The 20,247-nt window shown below is 56.1% G+C and overlaps 1 protein-coding gene across 3 annotated transcripts; it reads right to left on the minus strand.

Annotated features, from left to right (window-relative positions):
- Positions 1–201: 201 nt before the first annotated feature.
- TIE1 (tyrosine kinase with immunoglobulin like and EGF like domains 1) lies at positions 202–19,292 on the minus strand. Of its 3 annotated transcripts, XM_046662577.1 has the most exons (24): positions 19,233–19,289; positions 18,884–19,039; positions 15,793–16,110; positions 15,607–15,717; positions 13,994–14,149; positions 13,700–13,831; positions 13,414–13,554; positions 13,066–13,194; positions 12,151–12,296; positions 11,757–11,901; positions 9,402–9,560; positions 9,078–9,215; positions 8,583–8,879; positions 7,788–8,078; positions 7,274–7,464; positions 4,900–5,110; positions 4,628–4,738; positions 4,223–4,413; positions 3,112–3,225; positions 2,929–2,999; positions 1,934–1,974; positions 1,750–1,846; positions 1,566–1,665; positions 202–662 (listed from the first exon to the last, which is right to left on the minus strand). In XM_046662577.1, the coding sequence occupies exons 2-24, from the start codon at positions 18,939–18,941 to the stop codon at positions 591–593; spliced, it is 3,420 nt and encodes a 1,139-aa protein (XP_046518533.1). In that variant the 5' UTR covers positions 18,942–19,039; positions 19,233–19,289; the 3' UTR covers positions 202–590. The 3 variants fall into 3 exon arrangements, with proteins under 3 accessions (XP_046518533.1, XP_046518534.1, XP_046518535.1); XM_046662578.1 differs by lacking the exon at positions 7,788–8,078 and having other exon boundaries at positions 19,233–19,290; XM_046662579.1 differs by lacking the exons at positions 7,788–8,078; positions 8,583–8,879 and having other exon boundaries at positions 19,233–19,292.
- Positions 19,293–20,247: the final 955 nt, after the last annotated feature.

Genomic DNA, 20,247 nt, shown 5'->3' on the forward strand with positions numbered 1-20,247 from the left:
TGACAGAGATGTGAGGGGTGGTACATGTGTAAAATGGGTCTTCCAGAACATCTCTCATCATGGAGAGGCAACCCCAACAGAGGGCTTGGGCCTAAGACAATATAACTAGGGACAGTGTTTCTTCTCCTGGAAAGTCCAGTTTCTCCCTCTTTGGTTCAACTTTTCCCCTTGATTGGCCAGCAATAAAAGGTAGACATTGGATAGAGGTTCTCAGAGCATTTATTTTTTCTGATTATAAGGCCAGGAGTGGGGAGTGGCTGGGTGCTGGCTTGGGTGGAGGAGCTGAGGTAGGATTTGTAGGGGGTGCGGTGGGTAGCAGAATGAGGAGCACATATGTGAAGCAGCTGAACTAGAAGGAAGGAGGTGAGGGGTAGCTGTCAGAGTAGCTGCAGGAGGCATGGGAGCAACTGCAAAGGATGAGGACCCAACTCCCCTAAGCCCACCCTATCCCTGGATCCCCTCTTTTCTTCCTTAAGTTAAAAAAAATTCCTTGAGGCAGCTCAGGTCAGAGGCTACACGGGTCAGAAGTCACAGACTGGAGAGCGGAGTTTGCTCTGGCCAGCAGAGCCAGGTTCTGACTGGACGGCAGCTCAGGCCTCCTCAGCTGTAGCGTCGATGCCCGCATAGGTGAAGTTCTCGAACAGCGACATGTTCACATAGGCCTGGGGAGCAGAGCAAGCTTTAGTGGGGGCCAGGGATGGGGGTGCCTCTGGCCTAGAGGTCCTTGACTTCCATGTGGTTGGGGCGTTTGAGGAGACACTGATTTGTTCTGGAGACTCAAGATGGCCCCATGGTCAAGGGCGTCAGACCATAGGTGGGGGGCTCAGGTGAGACCCTTGAAACAATTGTTAGAGAGGAGTTTTTTCATGCCCTCATCCAATGAATTGTTTGCTCATGCATTCATTCATTCATTTACTTATTCATTTATTCAAAAGGCTATTTTTGATGATTTACCCATATATATGGTTATTTGATCATTCCTTCATTCTTAAGATAGTTTACTAATTCCTATAGTTATTTAGTCATTAATTAATTCATATGAAGAACTTATCATATTATGCATTCTCATGTATTTTTTCATTTGTATTTACTTGATAATTTGTTTATTCACATGGTTATTAGATTCAGTTAAAGTGTTTATTTGTATGATTATTGTAACACGCATCCACTAATTCTATTCATTCATTCAATTACTGTATCATTCATTCATCCATCCATCCACCCGTTTGGTTGGTTGACCATTCATGGTTTGCACTCTTGCCAGATGAGAAGAGGTGTCCCAAATGAGAACAGGCTGATGGCCCCAGTGTCTGGGACCTGGGACTAGGGGGAGGGATTTCCTGCTGGCATTAAGCAGTGGCCTTGGAAGAGGTCAGAAGGGCCTAGTGACTAACCTAACAACCTAACACGAACTGGAAAGGAAGGCTGCATCCTGGGGCTGGCCTAGCTGTGTTGGCAGCCAGTGGTGGGGACAGGGACATGGAAGCTGCTGCTTTCTAGCTCCTATAATAGGGCACCCCTTTGAGCTTAGTGAGCCCCACCCGCTTCACCCTGGGTCTCCTCACCTTCCTGGCTTCCAGCATTCGGCCCAGCTGCAGTGCAATCTGTGCAAAGGGAGGTCGCTCATATGGACGGTCCCGCCAGCACTGACGCATCAGCTCGTACCTGCAGAGGGGGCGGTGCTGAGATGAGGAGTCAGGGCTACCTAGGGTGATGGGGGTCACAGGGCTCAAGGCTGAGGTGACTCACACTTCATCATCACAGTTACGAGGCTGCTCCATTCGGTAACCCTGAGGCAGCTTCTCATAGAGTTCAGCACAAGTCATGCCACAGTAGGGTGTGCCCCCTGCCGGAGGGGACAAAAGCTTTCTCAGCCCACGGGCCCCAGATGGGATAACATAGGGGCACTGAGGACTCAGGGTCAAGGACTCACCAAGGCTCACGATCTCCCAGAGGAGGACCCCAAAGGACCAACTGAAATGAGGAGGGTGCACTTGGTTACCTTGTAGGCCCTGTGGCCCAGCAGCTTATCATCTACCTACCAGGTGTGCAGCCCCTCCCAGCCCCTGCATGTGTCTACTCTGCAAGTGTTTGGCCTTGGCGAGATGGAGACATGGAGGCACTGAGAGGTTAGCTAGCTTGCCCAAGGTCTCACAGCTGGTAAGTGGTAGAGCCGAATTCAAACCCTGGCAGTCTGGCTCCAAAGCCTGTGCTCTTAACTGCCTCTCACACTGTCACAACCTCCATGCAGGTGATTGTCAGGTGAAACCAGGGTGGGAATTCTAGTGGGGGCAGGGAATCTAGGGGGTCTTGGGGCAGAAGCAGGAAGCAGGCAAGTAGTGGTCAGAGGGGTGGTTGGTATGATGGCCAGTGAGCCAGGCAGGCCAAGGCCAAAGGGCTTGGGGCCAAAGGGCAGAGCCAGGACTGGTGGGTTGGGCAGGCCAGGTTCCCTGGAGAGAGGAGCAGGGGTGTGTCAAGATGGCCATCTGGGCGTGGGGAGCAGAGAGGAGGAGTCTTGAGAGTCACGCTCTGGTTAGGTCCCCAGGTGGGGATGACCTTGCCCTTCAGAGAGGAAGCGGAGAGCATTCCTTGAGTGGTCTCCCCATCTACCCAGGCATTACCACCAGCATTCCAAAATCTTTCCAAGGCATCCCCCAGTCTGTTAGACAAAGACTGCCCTAAAGTACCCCTACCCCAATACTACCCCGAAACACCTACCAAGACAAAACTTCCTTCCAGTTAGCCCCCTACCCTCCCACTAAGATGCTGGACATTGCCAAGGTATACCCAAGATAGACCTGTGTCACACCTGGAACACACTCTAGGGATGCCAAAGTCGTGCCTTAGACTACCTGAGACATGTATGAGATGCCTGCGTGCATCCTTGGGGGACCAAGCCCTCCTGCCCCTTCCCAACCCCACACTCACACGTCACTTTTGGTGGTATAGACGCTGTAGTTCAGAGACTCAATGGCCATCCAGCGCACGGGGAGACGCCCCTGGGAGAGAGTGGGTTTGAGGGGTTGGGTGAGAAGGAAGGGCCTATTTAAGGAGTCTTGGGGGGCAGGGGCCAGGCATGAGCCCTGAGGGGCAGGACTGGCTGAGACTTACCATAGTCTTCTTCACATAAACCTCCTCCCCCCGAGAAAGGCCAAAGTCTGCAATCTTGGAGGCCAGGTTCTCTCCGACCAGCACATTTCGGGCAGCCAGGTCCCTGTGGATGAACTGCAGGCATAGTCAGAAGTCAGGGAAGACTGGGGATGAGTGAGTCCAGGACTCCTGGGCCAGTGAGGGGTCTGGCCCCATGGCCAGTCTTTGTGGGACCCTCCATGCCTTTGGTAGCCCCTTACTCTTCTCCCTACCCACCTAGGCCTTGCCCTGGATCAGCGACTCTTGCCTGAGAAAAATCACAGTGCTGGCTGTCATCCCTACCTTCCTATAACCTGGGCCATAGCCAACTCAGGCTGTATCCCTCTTTCTGAGACAATGGTGGGCTTTTCCCCAGTGACCACACTGCACCTTCCCCTCTCACATGCTGCCTCCCTGCTCTCTCCCAACCTCTCCCCTCTCCTCACTAACGAGAAAGGAAATGCTCTTCTCTTGCCCAAAGTGACCTTCTCCTTTGAGTTCTAAATCCTCCCACTTGGCCCTCTGCCTCTCTCCATCAACCCCTCCCTCTGCAATGGCCTCTTCCCCTCTGCTTTCAAAGATACTCAGGACCTTCCTAACTTTAAAATGCCTTCCTTCAGTCTCATGTTCCCCTCCCTCAGTCTCACGTTCCCTTCCTGCTACTGTCCCCTCTCTCCTTTCATTCAAGCAGAATGTCCTTGGACTGGGGCTCAGGCCTCCATCCTCTGCTCCACCCTCACCCTCTCCTGCTGGGTCTCACCCACTCCCTCACCATTAGCATCACCATCTGTGTGGAGACAACTCCCAGATGCTTGTCTCTGGCCCAGACCTCTCTCCTGACATCTAGGCAGGCATCTACAACTGCTAACTCAACACCTCCACCAAGATGTCCCCTGGATGCTTCACCTCCAACACCTCCTCCAGACCTGCTTCTCGTCCTGTGCCCTTACCCACTCACCCAGGCCAGCAACTCGGGGTCATGTCCTCTCTATTTCTCAATCCCACATCCAATTAGAGCCTGCTGATTTTATCTCCTGAAGTCGGGCCAGTGGTCTCCTCTCATCTCTCTAGCATGCCCCCAACACACACACACCTGCTTCTCACTCAGGTACTGCATGCCATTGGCAGCATCACTGGCAAAACGCAGCAGCTGCCGGGAGCTAAGGGTGGAGGCCGTTCCATGTTCTCGGGCAAAAGCTGGGTCCGTTTCCAGGACCCGGCTCTTCCGCAGAAAATCTAGCAGGTTCCCGTAGGGGGCATATTCAATAGCGATATACAAGTAACCTGGAGGTGAGGAGATGTACAATGGTGGTTTATTACAGGCAGCCTGGGGTGGCAGCAGGTACCCAATGGTAACATACAGGGGCCTGAAGCATGAAGGAGAATTGCTAGTGAAGTTTAGGTAACCTGAAGCTCCCAGCAAGCTACTGATGTGGAGGAGGTGGTGGCTGATGATGCAGGTTTGGAAGAAGGGGTAGGTGATGAACTGGGGGCTCACCTCGGTTCTCACAGGCCCCCAAGAGGTTGATGATGTTTGGGTGATGCCCCAATTTGCACAGAACTTCCAGTTCTCCCGCAAAGTCACGATGGTCATTTTCAGAGGCATACTCTGTGCAAAGAATCCAGTATCACTTGCCAGAAATAACTCTGGAGAAAGGGCATGGGCTGGTGAGGGCTGGGGTCAGTTACTGGAGGGAGCCAGGTGGGGCCTGGGATGAGTGGGACAAAGGAGAGGGTTGGGGCTGGGTTCCGGGGTCACTCCCAGTGGACCTTTCAGCATCTTGATGGCTGCATTCATTTTGAGCCCGTCCTTCTTAATCATGGCTCGGATGACTTGGCCGAAGTTCCCCTCCCCGATGAGGTCCTCAAAAGTGATGTCCTCCCACTCCAGTACTGGGTAATTCAGGGGCTCAGGCTGTGGTTTTGGTCGCCGGGTCAGCGTCAAGGTGCCTGAGCTGAACTGCAGGATGGTCTCTTCGCCCTTCACAGGATGGGACAAGTGGGCAGACAGTCCAGGCAAAAGACATGGGGACAGCAGGAGGCACAGATAGGCAGACAAAGAGTGGTTAGACAAATGGACAGAGACCCAGACAGAGGGCACCCTGGTGGCCAGCCAGGGACAGACATACAGAGAGATGACACATACTGAGACAGAATCATGGGAGTTGGTGCCATGAGTGGGCCATCAGGTGGACAGGTGTCCACGGCCACAGCCTGGGGTTCAGGTGTGTGGGATTCTGGAAGAACAAGGAGTGAGTCAATGGAAGGATGACATTTCTAACATTTGGAACAGAAAGGAACTGGAATGAGCTTGATGGAAGCAGTGAGCTTCCCATTATTATACTCATCCCACAACCAGGCTTCTTTGTCCCCAGGGATGCTCTGGAGAGGATTCCAGCCTTGGGCAGGGGGCTGGGGTACATTTATTGCTAAGCCCTGAGCTGCTGGGTGCCAGTGGAGGGGTTTTCTTCTCCACAGCAGTCTACCCTCTTGGTGTCCATCTATGGACCACCCAGGACCTGAAGATAGAGCGTAACAAAGAGGAATGTCCACTTTCCACATTGAGCAGGAGCTGGGCCACTTGGGCAGAGCTGATGGCAGCAAAAGGAAACAGCTGAACAGGACTAAGGGGCTGCCAATATGAGAACCGGAAGAAGGTGAAGACAGACCCAGTGGTGGGGCTCCCTAAGTGAGCTGAAGCCAAGCTTGATGGGTGAGGGTTCGGGACATGGGTCACATGGATTCACATGAAACACGGCAAGCTGAAGGCACACATAAAAATGCACATGCATGTTCTAGTGGTGGCACTGTATACAGGTGCATCCAGCCAAGGTACACATGCACATGTGCACATGGAAGAACACAAGCACAGGGACACACGTTATCAGGGATACACACATATATACCCACAAATGAATGCACACATGCACTCATATATGGCACACACATTCACGTTACACCCACCCACACGCAGACATATGTAGGTATATCTTGATGTATGTTAGGAAAATATATATGTTTAAGGCTGCTTTCCCACCTCCTTCCCTCCACACTGGTACCCATTGCCCTCCCCCCACCACAGCAGTGGCAGCTTTCTGTGGCACTGACCTCAGAGGGAGGGCCAAAGCAGTCTGGAACAAAGGAGCCAATTGAGTCTCTGAAGGGAGTATTTTCAAAGCATGACAGAGACAATAGCCTTGGACACTAGGATTTCTATCACAAGGATCAGCCCTTGAGAGAGAAGAGGGGTTTTTTGAAATGCCAAAGCTTGGGTCTAAATATAAGAGTCCAGGCCTGGAGGACCAAGGGCAGAGTTTGGATCATAAGTGACAACAGTGGGGAAGATCTCCGAAGAGATAGGACCGGCGGGTGGGAGAGAGAGATGGGAGGAGGTGACAAGGTGAGGTGATGCTGGGTCCCTGGAGAGGAGCCAGCAGTGCATCCCCACTCACACCCCTGAGTGTGGGCCTGTGTGCTGGAAGGGCGTGGACTACAGAAGGACAGAGAGCTCAGACAGGTTTACAGGGAAGCGCAACTCGAGAGTGGTGGAAACAGCTCGGTGAGGGGATGCGGCAATGGATCTGAGGGCCACAGAATATGCTGCCTTCCGCGCCACACAGGGAGGCACCCTAGAGTCCTTAAGTCTCCCAAAGGAGGCTCTGGGATTCACAAGCATGGAGGATGGAATGAGGAGCTCACAGAATGAGTGGGCTGTGGGCAGGAGGCCACAGAACGCCTGAGGACATCAGCCACAGATGTGTGCAGATGGAGGCTGTCTCCCAAGTCCAGGAGGGCCTGCCAGGACAGAGGCCAGCATGAAGCCCAGGTGCCCCTCCACGACATCACCATGCTACCTGGGCTTAGATCCCCCCTAGGGAGAAGGGGGAGATCCCGAATTGACCACGGTGACATATCGAAATTCCTCTGAACTGGTAATAGTAAATGTTTCACCACTAATATAAACGGGCTCATGAGCTGAGTTCAGTTCTAGAGAAATAAAGAAAAATATACTTTGTGCCCTTGAGTGTCATTGAGTATAGTCTATACCCACCACATAAAGACACACACACTCGAGGTGTACAAGTACTTTGTGTGTACACAGGGTCTGCACATATGCGCCCTGGGGCGGGCACAGATGACTGACCGATCCTGATTGGTAGGTGAAGGTACGTCGGCGATGCAGGCAGCTTCTGCGGATGCACACCAGGGTGCAGAGGGCAGCCAGGATGGTGAGGCAGGTGGCAGACACGGAGCCCACTGTAGCCAGGATCAGCTGTTTATCCAGGCCCTCTTCAGCTGCCCGGATCTCTTGGACTGGGTCCCCGCTCTGCAGCCCTAGACACAAAAAGAGGGGCAGATCAGGGGGTGGGGGTTAGGGAACCCAGAGGCCACCATGGGCTTGCACAGAGGGAGAGGTCAGAGATCCCAGTACTGGGGAGGGGGATGTGAGGCCTAGGGACAGGGGGTCACTGGAGTGATGATTTTGCCTAAGAGAGCAGATCATAAGAAGGGGAGGGTCAGGGCCCCCAGTACCAAAGCTCATGTCACTTGTCGGGAGGGGCCCAGAATGCCCCAGCTTCAAGGCAGGATCATGTGGAGGGAGAGAGCACTGAGACCAACCCTAGGCCCAGGAGTCCCCGTGGGACCTGCTCTCTCACCATTGCCCAGAGTGGACTCTTCTACCATGTTGCTCCAGTCACCAGGACCCTGGACACTGGCCCGCACACGGAAGAGGTAGCGTGTGCTGGCATTGAGGCCGCGGACAATGGTGCTTGTCTCCTCGGGCCTGTCCACATCCATCCACAGTGGGTCTCCTGAGCCCCCAGCCACCTGTACCTCCACGATGTACTTGGATATAGGCCCAGCCAGAGCCTCTGGGCGCTGCCACATCAGCTGGATCTCAGAGTCTGAGAGGGCCTGGGCCTGGAGGTGTCGGGGGGCTGGGGGCCCTGGGGAGATGGGGGTGGGAAGGCATGGCTCAGACAGGACCAGGCTATGTAGCTGTGGGGTCAGACAGGTCCACTCTAGCTGGGTCCTCTGCTCTGTGGACCCTAGAATGGGAGCCACCCTGCCAACCTCCACCCTCCCTGCTGGCCTAAATTCCTTTCTCTATAGCCTCCTCCACCTCTGAGCTTCTGCTTCCCCTCGTTCTCCTCATATCCCGTATCTTCCTGGTGTCCCAGATCCTCCCATGTCCCCCCCATGCCCTGTATTCCCTCAAGTCTCACGTCCTCCTTCCCATGACCCTTCTTCTCCACATGAACTGTGACCTCCCCATGCTCTGCTCCACCGCATAAGCTCCTGGTATTCTATACCTCCCCCGTCGCATGTCCTCCCTGTGTCATGTCTGCCTGATATCCTGGGTCCTCCTTATGTCCATGTTTTCTGTCCATGTCCACCCAGTCTCCTAAACCCCTCTCATCCCGAGCCTGTGACCCCCTTCCCCAGCATACCACTGGGGGGCAGAAGCACGCGTGCGGGGGGCGAGGCAGGGCCCAGGACGGTGCAGTGGTAGAGCCGCACATCCAGCTGGTAGTGGGTGCCAGGCGTGAGTCCCGTCAGCAAGGCGGTGCGGGCCTGGGGGGACGAGACGTTCTCCCGCCGCTCCTGTCCCCGTGCCCCGTCCCACAGGCGCAGCAGGAAACCATCGCCCACAAGTGGCCCAGGCACCGAGGGCAAGGACCAGCTTACTCGCAAGCGGTCAGGGCCCTCCGCATGCCAGCCCTCCAGCCATGGCTGCAACAAGGGCTCTGAAGCCAGAGGTCAGGGGTCAGAACTGTCCAGTGGATCCCTGGGGCAGGACAGGACAGTGATCCCTGGTGGACGGGGTGGGACAATCTCCAGTGGGAAAGGTAGGGGCCCCTGAGGTGGACAAGACATGACAACCCCTGAGTGTACAGGACAGTGGCCCCTGGAGGGACAGGAAGGGACAACTCTTGGTTTCTCACCAGGACAGTCTGTGGTCATGAGGGTGGGAGGCCCCCAGGCTCCCTCCCCCCCATCCCCTGGCCGGCTCAGCTGCACACGGACACTGTATCCCGTCTTCGGCCTCAGGTTCATTAACGTCACATTCTCACTGGGGTCCACTGGGGGTGGGGTGCACAGCACACATTATTCAGTTCCAACTGCTTCTAGACCTGCCATTCTCCCCTCAGCCCTCTCTTCTCCTTACGCCATTCTCCCTCCCTTTCCATTCTCCCCTTCTTCCCTCCTATGACCAACACCCCTGTCCTGCCCCAGCCCCCTGCCACCCCAGCTCTCTTCCCACTCACCTACAATGGCTGACCAGTCCATGGTGCTGTCCTGGGGCCGGTAGTGCAGGCGCACAGATGCGATGGGTCCGTCCCCAGAGAAGGAGACCAGTGGGGAGACCACAAGCTGGCGGCTCTGCTTGGCCAGGAGCCGAGGAGCAGTCCGGGCCACTGGGGGCACTGCCAGGAGACTCGGCATAAGGCATGGCCAGACAGCCTACCCAGTCCTCAGGAAAATGAGAGGACTCTGGGCTCTGGCCATCAAAGACACCTCGGGTCTCAGTTTGGATTTGGAGACCCTCTGGGCTGGGGAGAGACCAAGTTCAACAGATGACCAGGGCCCAAGGAGGACAGAGTTCTGCCCCCTGGGCAGCTTGGGGCACAAGGTCTTGGGAATAAGGACATGAGGGTATCCCAAAGGATGTTTAGTGCGGGAGTGACATGTCCAAACAGGGTTTAGGGGAGCGCACTATGCCCATGCAGTGTGGGGGTGGACAGAGCGGCTGAAGCCCAAGGCAGGGAGAGAACATGGTGTCAGCCTGCTCTCCACCCTTCCCCCATCATTCATCATTTTCTTAATTAAAAACAAAACAAAAAAAAACTAGCCAGTGATGAAGCACCTGCTCTGTCCTGAATGCTTCATATGCATGGTCCCCAATTCTGAGAACCACATTTCAGATGGGGCTCATTGCTCCTGTGTTATGAATGATGACACTGAAGCTCAGGGACACTGAAGAACTTGTCTAGGGACATGCAGCCAGGGGGAGATGGAGCCAGGGTTTGAGCTAAAATCAGTCAGTTCTACCCCAAAACAGCTTTTGTGTTCCTGCCCTGCTTCCTCACTCCATGGTCACTGCCCCTGTTCTAGTCTTAGCCTTCTCTCCAGATTATTGCACTGATGCCTTAACTGGTTCCCTTGCTTCTTCCAAACATTTACTAAGAAGATTTTCTAAGAAGAATGTATGGACGGATGGATGGAAGCAAGGGAGGGAAGGCAGGTGGGTCAAGCAGGATGGAGGGTTATGAGCTGAGGGGGTGGAGAGGAACAGTGGCGTCAGACAGAAATGAGCAGGTCATGAGGAGGTGCTGATTTGGAGAGAGATGAAGTCCCAGTTTGGATCCTCTGGAACCCCCGGTGCCCATGGCTCATGCAGGGGGTTAGCTGATCAGGAGGCAGCTGGGCCCCTGAATCAGACACCAGGTAACTTCCACACTGACTTCAGAACCAGATCTCACTTCATGGAGGTCCCACCAAATGGATCTGGGGCTCAGGAGAGGGGTCCAGGCTGCAGATCATATCTGGGAGTTGCCAGGGGGCCAGTGAAATCTTCGGAGTAAATCACATTTTAAATGATAATAAATGTCAACATATATTGAGTGCATACTCTGCATCAATGCTGAATGCTTCAATGCATCATCTAATTTAATCTGCACAGCAACCCTATCAAGTGAGCACTGATATCTCATTTTCAGAGAGAGAAACAACTAGCTACAAGGGGCTAAGTAACTTGCTTAAGGTGATGGAACTAGGAATTTGTAGAGTGAGGATTCGAATCCAGCTCGTCTGGGTCCAAAGGCTGGGGAGAGTGAGGAGAGAAAGGCTGCAGGTGGAGCCCTGGGGCCATGCTCATATTTCCTGGTGGTGGAGGGGCTGCAAAGTCATGGGAGGGGGCTGGTGAGCAAGCGAGAAGCAGAGTCTGACAGTGAGAAAGAGGAAGGTGAGAGAGAGGTCTGGGCTTCTGTGGGGAAGGAGGGGACGTCAGGAGTAGAGGGAAGGAGGAGCCAAGGGGCAGCAGAGAGTGTGAATGGCCAAGGCCTCGTGGTGCTGGAGGAAGTGAAGGGTCACCCAGACCCCGGTCGGTCGGGTGCTCTGCTCTGAGCAATCCCGGCATGGGTGGCTCCCTCCTCATTCCCCTGGAGACTCCAACGCAGCACCTCTGGGAAGGTGAGCAGGCCACCCTCTGCGCCCCACAGCCCATGCGCTCCCCTGTTCTAGCACTGAGTGCCCTGGGATGTGACTCAGAGTCGGGAGGCAGCATCCAGAGGCACAATTAAAGGCACCCTGTGTGTGTCTGCCAGGAGGGGTTGCAGGAGGTGGAGAGGGGAAGCACGGCCAGGCAGGAGGCTGGGCAAGGCTGGAAGGTGTTGGGCTTCTGAGGCACGGGATGTCCTTTCCAGATGGGACTGAGCTTGTCCCCAGCCTTGAGGGTGCCCAGCCCAGGCCTCTGGTTGATCCCAAGCCCTCTTCTTTGCCTGGTGCTGGGCTGTGACCTTAGATGCCCTTGCCCTTCCTGCTACAATGCCCAGTCTGAGCAGCATTGACTAGTGCCCACTCTGCCCACTGTCCATCCTCCACAGCCCCAGGACATCACTGACCTTTGACGTTGACCCTGAAGCGTCGGCTGTCTTGGCCACCAGATGTGGACACCCGGCACTCCCAGAGCCCACTGTCCCCGAGGGTCAAGCGGGGCACCTCGAACTCAGCTGTGGTCCTGTCTGGCTCCACAATGGCCTTGGTGGACTGAGAGAGACCGGGGAAGGGGACAGACCACAGACAATGTGCCCTATGTGGCAGAACCGCATGTGTCTGTCTGGATTGATGAGAGGACAGAAGCCAGGTGGCAGCCCCGCAACAATCAGCCCAACCCTATGTGAGCCATGGCCAGGTCAGTGGGTAGAGCCCATAGAAAGCCCTGAGGGGTCGGGGTTTGAGGGGTCAACTGTGGAGCTGGCGGGACGGGGCCCTGGGTTAGGGCTCACCGGGGCTCACCTGGAGGACGGTGCCATCTGGCTTGCGGAGCTCCATGCTGCCCCGGACCGGGAAGGGGTTCCCCGCGGCCGCACAGTTGATTCGGGGCATTGTCTCTAAGTTGAACTCCAGTTCTGAGGCCACATCAAGGATCTGGGGGATCCGGTCTGGGGAGAGAGAGGACACTCATCCCAGAGCCCCCACAGGGGCAGACACTGACCACCATCTGCCCAGTCACCCGAGTCTGAAAGCCAGCAAAGTCCCACGTGACCCTCCAGGGAGTCACCCGAGTCACTCCTTCCCACCTCTGATAGCCGCAGAGCCCACCTCCCACACCCCGCCACCTCCTGACATCGTCTCATACTGCACCCAGGCCCCTCCCGAGCCTCACAGCTGGACACTGGGTCAGGCCTCCTTCGTTTCTGGGCCCTGCTACAGATCCCCCGGGGTCTCCTGCTTCCATTCTCCACTCAGCAGCTGGGGCCCTTTCTCGAACACACGTCTGACCACCTGTGCCTCTTCAACAATTCCCTACCACCTCTGTCATATTAAGTGCAGACTCTTTGGCCTGCCATTCAACGTTCCCAAGATCTGACCTCTTCTGACCACTTTCCCAGCCTTCCTCCACTCCACTGTCCTGGTACCTGAGCCTGGGTTCTCAACCCCTGGGCCTTTGCCTATGCTCTTTCCCCGGCCATCTCTCTCATCCTTCATATCCCATCTCAGACCTCACCGCTTCCCAGAAGGCCTCCCTGACCCTCTCAGACTGCTCAGGGGCCTCCTCTGGGCTCCCACACACTTGGGCTGCTGCCCACCCCTGGACGGATGGTGGGCTGAGTGGTGAGAACTCCTTCCAGACTTTGAGTACTAACAGGGAGACGTGCCTGGTGAATGCTGACTTGTCTCGAGGGGTCTCACAGCCCCTTGTGCTCATACCTGACTTCTCACAGTGTACTCCATGCCACCCCGAGGGGCAGACACAGCCGCTGAAGCGGTCACAAGTGCCGCCATTCTGACACTGGCACCGGAGGCGGCAATCGGCCCCAAAATGGCCAGGGGCACAGGCTGGGAACAGAGGAGGTGTGGTTACAGGGGCACAGGCCAGGGGGTAACAAGGGCACAGCTGGGGTCTGGGTAATGATAGGCTGGGTGGAGAGGGCACTGGTCAGGGGAACAGGGATCGTGGAGGGCTTGGTGTGTAAGTTCAGGCAGGAGCGAAGGGTCCAGATCAAGGTTGTGGCCCCGGTCTGGGTCAGGGACCATGGAGAGTGGGTTAGTCCTTACCTTCCTGGCACTGGCTTCCTCTCCAGCCAGATCCACAAGAACAGCCGTAGGGGTCCGGGAGGCAGAAGGTGAGGCCCCGGCAGCCTGATGTGCCTGGGCACTGTTCTTGGCAGCTCTGCCCAAAACGGCCCTCTCTGCAGGCTAGAAAGAGGGCATGTGGGTGTGGGGCCTCTGTCGGACCCCAGGGTGTAGCAACTACCTGGTACTTTCACCCCCCAAGCTCCATCCCCATGGTTTGAGGGTCTTCCCCCAGCCAGGCATCCTCTCCTGCCTAGGTCCTCCTTACCCTGCTCACAGCGGGTGCCAGTGAATCCAGGGGGGCACACACACTCGCCATCCTGGTCATGGCAGACACCTCCATGCAGGCAGCCTGGGCATTCCTTGGTACAGCCTGGGCCCCAGCGCCCAGCCTCACAGCCTGGAGGAATGTTCTTTCAGCAGCTGACCCTCACCCACCTGACCACTGCTGCTGAGGACTAGGGCAGCCCTGGGGGCCTAGGGGATCCAGGGGACCCACAGGAAGTGCCCACAGGGCTCCTCGTTTCCCATACCCCCACCACCTCTGCCCTCTGCCCCTGACCTCGCACGATGAGCCGAAAGAAGGCACTACCCAGTGGGCTGGCTTCTAGGTAGGTAGCACTGTAGATGCCACTCGATGGTGGCTGCACATCTGGGAACCGCAGCAGGAACCGGCCATCCTGGGCCTCATGCCAGTCCAGGGTAGAGAAGTAGGATCCTGGGGGCATAAACAGGTCAGGGGCCTCAGCACCACATGAAAGCTGGCACTGCCCTCTGCCCACCTCTGCCACACCAATGTGCACTATGCATGGTGATCAGACTTGGGGGAAGGAACCAGTGAGTGTCTGTACTCAAGCTAGAAAGCCAGGAAGCATCCTCTTCTCCACGTTCCACCAACCACTGGGTAAACCATCAGGTCCTGTTCAGTCTACCTCTTCCTCATCTCCTAGAGCAGTCCGCTTCTTTCCATGCCCTCCGCCACCACGCAGTCCCAGCCTCCCACAGCCTCCTAAGCAATCTCTGCCTCCAGTCTCCCCCTTTCCCACCCGTCCTCCATTCAGCAGGCAGTGTGATTTTTCTGTAACAGAGTCCTCTGCAGCTCCCCTCTTAAACCCTGCAACAGTTCTCTACTGGCCTCAGGACAACACCCAGCCCCTTGGCGCATCCTATTCATCTGTCTGGCCACTGCTCAGCCTCTCTACACGTGCCCGACTCCTAACATTCCTGAATTCCTGAATTGCTTGTTTCTCTTCTAGAAACACCACGCTATTCAGAGCTTCCTGCTTTTGCTCTTATTTATCCTGCTTCTGGAATGCCTTCCTTCCTTCTTTGTTTGGCTAATTCCCATTCCTCCTTCTGGGCACAGTTAGGGTGTCATCCACTGGGGGATTCCTCTCCCTCCAGAACATGCAGACCCTAATATTAGGGTCCCTGTCCTACCCCCTTCTTGCCTCTCTGCTCAGGACTGAACAGACTCAAGGGAGCCCAGGTCTACCTGACTCTCCACATCCCTTATCAATTTGTGGGGCCGGAGCCCAGGAGGCAAACACCTTAGCCAAGAGAAGGGTCCTCCTCCCTCAGGAGCCAAGGGACACAAGAGGCAGCCCAAGGGCTGGGCGTCTGAGGGCTGCGGCAGGAATCTTGGGGCCACTCCCTCCCATGGGGTGGCCAGAGGGCCTGCAGGGCCGGGGCGGGGGCAGGCCTGGGCCGAGATCCCCAGGCCCCCACATGTGAGTCTGGACAGATCTTTGGAAGATGTTAGACTTCCCCCCGCCTGTGCTGGGACTTTGTCACCAGTTTTCTTCTTCCCCCTGGGGACTGCTGCTCCCTGCCAGGTGGGCTATATAACAGCACCTGCTAACTCCCAGGGGAGAGTCAAAGGCGAGGGTTTAACAGAGTGCTGACTTGGGGGTGACAGGGAAGGAGGTAGCTGACTGGGAGGGGCCGCTCCTCTGTGTGCAGTAGGAGGACAGCTCAGAGCTAGAGAGGAGATGGATGCACGTGCTTCCCAGGGTCCAGGGCAGAGGACAGGCCTGGAGGTGGGCCGGGGGGTAACAGGTGTGTCAGAGTCATGGGTGTGTAGAGGGCCAAAGCTGGGGGTGCTGAGGGTGATGGAGGGGTCCGGGTGTCAAACCTACAGGTTTATCTGCCCACCCAGCTCAGATGCCCGCTCACCGTTGCTCTTCCAGATCACATCCATCTGCTTCTCCTTGCGCACACGTGCGGACAGCACTGCCGTGTCGCCTTTGTTCACCGTGTGTGTGACCTTGTCCGGGTGCAGGTGGGCTGAGGGGTGGAGGCTGGGGTCAGAGGTGAAGGCAGCCCCCCTCCTCCCCCTCCTTACCCCCGGGCCAGACTCACCTCCGGGGCTGTTGTGCACGTAGATGACCGGCGTGCGCCGCGCCCCCGCGCCGCCCACGCAGGAGAAGACGCCTACGAGGTCGGAGGGTTGCGAGAAGCCGCGCAGCGTGACCTGGTGCGAGCCGTTGCGGGCCAGGTGCGGGGGCTGCCAGGGCGGGGGCGTGCGCACGATGCGGTCGTCCTTCTCCAGCAGCAGCGGGGCGCCCCAGGCGTCCGAGCCCCTGCCCACCCCGGCCTCCCCGGACACGCAGGTCAGGAAGAAACGCTGGGGCTCGGTGAGGCGCAGGTCGGCCAGCAGCGTCAGGTCCACGGCCGCACCTGGGGCGGGACACCAGAGCTCAGATCAGCTGGGGTCCCCAACCCCTCCCCGCTGCTCTCCCTCCCCCACCCCCCACCCCCCCAGGCGCTGCACTTTATCAGGCGCTTCCACCCCCTCCCTTCCTCTCCTTTTCCCCTTCTCCGTGCGCTGGCCCCTTTCCCTCAAGCCTCTTCATCCTAGAAGAACAAAAACAAAAACAAAGCCCCTTCTCTGGCCTCCCAGTCCCCTCCCTTCTCCTGCCAGATGGCTTCCCTTTACAGCCCAGCTTTCGGAAAGAATGATCGATGCTCCGTCTCCGTTTCCTCGCTTTTTATTCCCCATCAGCCCCCTTGCTTGACCTGTCTCTTCCACTGCTCTGCAAAGGGGCTCCTCTCTCCCTGCCCCCCACCACGAGGGTGCGGGCTGGGAGAGCCGTGGAGAAGAGACGGGTCTTGGAGGGACCCTTCCCTGTCACTCCAGAAACCTAGACATGTTTGCAGTGCTGGGATTTAAGGTGGGAGAGGCTGGCTTCTGGAGCCTGGTGGTTGTGGGACAGAAAGGAAGGGAGCTCTGGGCCTAGTGAAAGGCCAGAAACAGGGAGGGCAGGCCTGGGGCGGGCAGGCCTGGGGCAGACACAGACTGGAGGTGGGCCTTACTCTTTGCCTTCCAAAGGGCTCTCTGCCTTGTTGGGGAGACAGACATGGCCATACCTGTCAAATGCAAGGAGCTAAGTGCAGTGGGGAGCACAGAGAAGGGGTGCCTAACCCAGCATGAGGGAGGCAGGGATGAAGACAGGCCTCCTGGGAGACAAAGCTCCAGGGTCTTAAAGCTGAGCAGGACATGAGGGTGAGGAGAATGAGGATGGGGAAAGGTCAGTGGTAGGAAAGGGTATTCCAGGCAGAGGGAGCAGCCTGAGTAAAGGCATGGAGTGAAAAAGCCTATGGCGTGGACAGGGGGCTGTCCAGGCTCCGTGTGGTTGGAACACACGTGTGAGGCTGAGAGTCGGGAGAGACCAAGTGGAGCTGGAGTCTGGAGGCCAGGCCTGACCAGGGAGAGCCCATGAGCCTTCTCAGCCCCGGGCCTCACACCCTCCTGGGCCCCTCCTTCTCTGTGTCTGCCTGCTGGCTGCCACTTAGCTTATCAATTCCTGTTCTTTCAAGGCCTACCGTGAGTCAAGCTGGGTTTGCTGACTGCCTATCCTGTGCTGAGCACCTGTTTTCCATTGGAGCCTCACACCCTCCAGTGGAGGTGATGTCTTTCCATTTACAGGCGAGGGTAATAACAGTTATTCTTCAGGCCGCCTCCAGCCAGCTCATCCACTCCCTTGGCTTTAACTGGCAGCTCTGAGTCAGTGACCCTGGGACAGCCTCTCAGCTCGGGGCTGCATTTCCATCAGCTCTCCTCAAACCTGCCCCTCTCTGGTGCTCCCTGACTCACTCATCACCTGAGACACAAACTTTGGAGTCTTTCCTACTCCTCCTGTTGTAATAATTAATGTTTATTGGAGGCCAATTATATACCAGGCACTTGACTTGTGTTCTCTCATTTTATCATCCCAACTATCCTAGGAGGTGGCTGTTATTACCTCAATTTTATAGCCAGTGAATGAAGACTCGAGAGAAGAAATTTGCCCAAGGTCATACCATTAGTAACTGGCAGAGTCAATTTGTCTCATTCTAAAGTCCGCACCTCTTAGCATTGTGCTGGCTGCCCCAATCCACCACAAAATTCTGCACATTCTGTTTCTTCAAAGCCTCTTGACTTCATCCCCATCTCCAGGCCCACCCTCCTTTAGCCCTCACCCTTACTCACCTGCACCATCCCAACAGCTTCACCCCTCCTTCCTCAACTCATCCTCCGAAGTGGATCACAACGTCTAAGACCTTGTGACTCTCTGGCCTACAGCCTCCTATGGCTCCCTATTGCCCTCAGGACACAGTGCCTGCTCTTGAGCCCTTTGCTGCTCTCACTCTGCCCCTCCTGCTGTGTTCCCTCCAGGAACCTTCTCTCTCATGTGCTTCCATGTCTCTGAGACTTGCATCTGTTGTTCTGGCTGCCTAGAATGAAGACCACCACTCTTAATGAAGTCTTTCCTGACTCTCTTTTCGTCTCCTAGCCCAAGGTAGAGCAAGCTGACGCCCCTGGGATTCTCCTCTGGATCTTCTGGGTCTATCTGTTTAGCCCGCACCCCATGTCCTGTGTCCCCCATTAGACCGTGAACCACTCGAAGGCAGCTCTGCATTCTAATCCTCTTTGGCCAGCGCACTGAAGCAATCAGCTACCAGTTACTCAGAAGCCCTTACCGGATGCCAGTACTGTGCCAAGTGCTCTGTGTAAATACTTCATTTAAACCCCATAATGGCCATAGGAGCTCAGCATCATTTTATCTCAGTGTGCAGATGTGGAGGCTGCCTGCCTCTCAGCTAATGGCCCACCACTTAGCACAGCTCCTGGAATATCGTTGGTTCTTAATAAATGTTTGTCAAATGAATAATTGAATGACTCCAACGCACTGACCTATGAGCACCCCCTGAAAACTTCACAGGGCCCATAGGCCCTGCTGTCGCCACTTGTCCTAAGGTCTAGCACAGTTGGTGGCTGCTGCCCTCTCCCCACTCCTCCATTCCCAGGCTGCAGTGATTTCTAGAGACTGCCTGGGTTTTCCCTGGCCCTGATCCCACTTTCTAGCTCATCAGAGTATGGAGAAAAGTGGTGGAGGTGATGATAGGGTTTCCCGGGGGAGAACCAGGGCCTTGGGGACTGACTGGGAGGGGTGGTTTGGGGGAGACTCACCAACATCAGAAGCCAGGAAGAGGATGGGGAGCAGTAAAGGGGGCCCCAGCCAGACCATACTCCGGAGGCTGACCAGGCCAGCCAGGACAAGCTGGGCCCACGGTCAGTTAATCTGGGTCTGGCTGCTCAGCTTATGCCGGTCAGTGTGTGTTGGTGCTAGGGAGGAAAAGGAAGTGACTTAGCTTAGGTAGGAGGGGTGGCAGGCGAGAGGGGCGGGAAGGACTTATCCTGTTTCTAGGCCTCCAGGAGCCCCCGAGTCTGGCCCCTGCAAGGCTGGGGATGGGTGTGGCCTGGAAGCCCCTGGAATGGGGTCACTTGAGGTGGGGGGAGGGTTGTGGTAAGGACAGACCTGGGGGCTATTGGACTGATTTTCCCATCCTCTCTTCTCCCCTTGGTCCTCAGTCTTGCCGGCCAGGCTTGCAGGAGGCAGGAAAGGGAGGAAGCCAGTGGCTTCCGCCTATTGAGGAGGGATGGGGGAGGATATTGTTCTGGAGTCTCCCCTCCTCCCAGCACATACACACAATAGGGCCCACACAGTTCCTCATGCGTGTGCCCCAGGACACAGCTACATGGGTGTCCTAGAGAGCAGGGCACGTCTGTAACACAAGGATCTTTGTGGGCCCAGGAATGTACACAAACGAACAAAAGAACACTCACTCAGGGCAAATATGGACCTTCAATTCTATCTTGTGTAACTCTCTCCTTTTACAGATGGGGAAACTGAGGCCTGTGTGCTTGAGGGCCCTCTGAGGTCCTGGCAAGGCTGGGACTTGAACTTCTGACTTAGTTTCTCCTCAAGGGCACGCATTAAGCAAACCAAGGGGAACACGCAAGGAGTCTTGCGTTTACAGTCCTGAGCTTAAGCCACTAACAGAAGCTTCTGCTTATTGTGTGCCCAATGTCATTCATTTTACAGCAAACCCAGACCCATTCCTGGGCACTGGGACAGCAGGAGCCCGCCCAGGCGGTGTACTCACTTTTGAGGGCTGACAACAACCCGGGAGCTGTCCCAGCCCCTTGAAAGCCTCCACAGCCCCATGGATCTTGCCTCTGCTGTGACCTGTCGTCTCTCACTGCCCCAAACCGCTGCTCCACCTGGCATCACCACTGGCAGTTCCCAGAACAGAACATGAGCTGCAGGTACAGAATGACCGCCGTTGGGGGTGGGTGGGGGTGTGTCTGTCCTTACAGAGGACATTTGGGCAGCATCTGTTCTTGAAAATGACACATTCTGGCACAGGTGTTTGCTGTGAATGAAGTCGGAGATTCTGTGACACTGTGGCATGTCCAAAGACTCCAGGCCCATCTGCTCTCCCCGCTTTCAACTGGGAAATAAAACTCAGTAGTAATGATCTGTAGATAAA

The sequence above is a fragment of the Equus quagga genome, chromosome 5, assembly GCF_021613505.1.
Source record: "Equus quagga isolate Etosha38 chromosome 5, UCLA_HA_Equagga_1.0, whole genome shotgun sequence".
In the NCBI taxonomy this organism is placed as follows: Eukaryota; Metazoa; Chordata; class Mammalia; order Perissodactyla; family Equidae; genus Equus; species Equus quagga.

Coding starts and splice junctions, on each gene's coding strand:
- TIE1 (XM_046662577.1), bottom strand. CDS start 18,941: ATGGTCTGGCTGGGGCCCCCTTTACTGCTCCCCATCCTCTTCCTGGCT. Junction 13,195..13,413: donor AGGAAGCCAGTGCCAGGAAG/GTAAGGACTAAC, acceptor CTCTGTTCCCAG/CCTGTGCCCCTGGCCATTTT. Junction 1,847..1,933: donor CTGGGAGATCGTGAGCCTTG/GTGAGTCCTTGA, acceptor CCCCTCCGGCAG/GGGGCACACCCTACTGTGGC.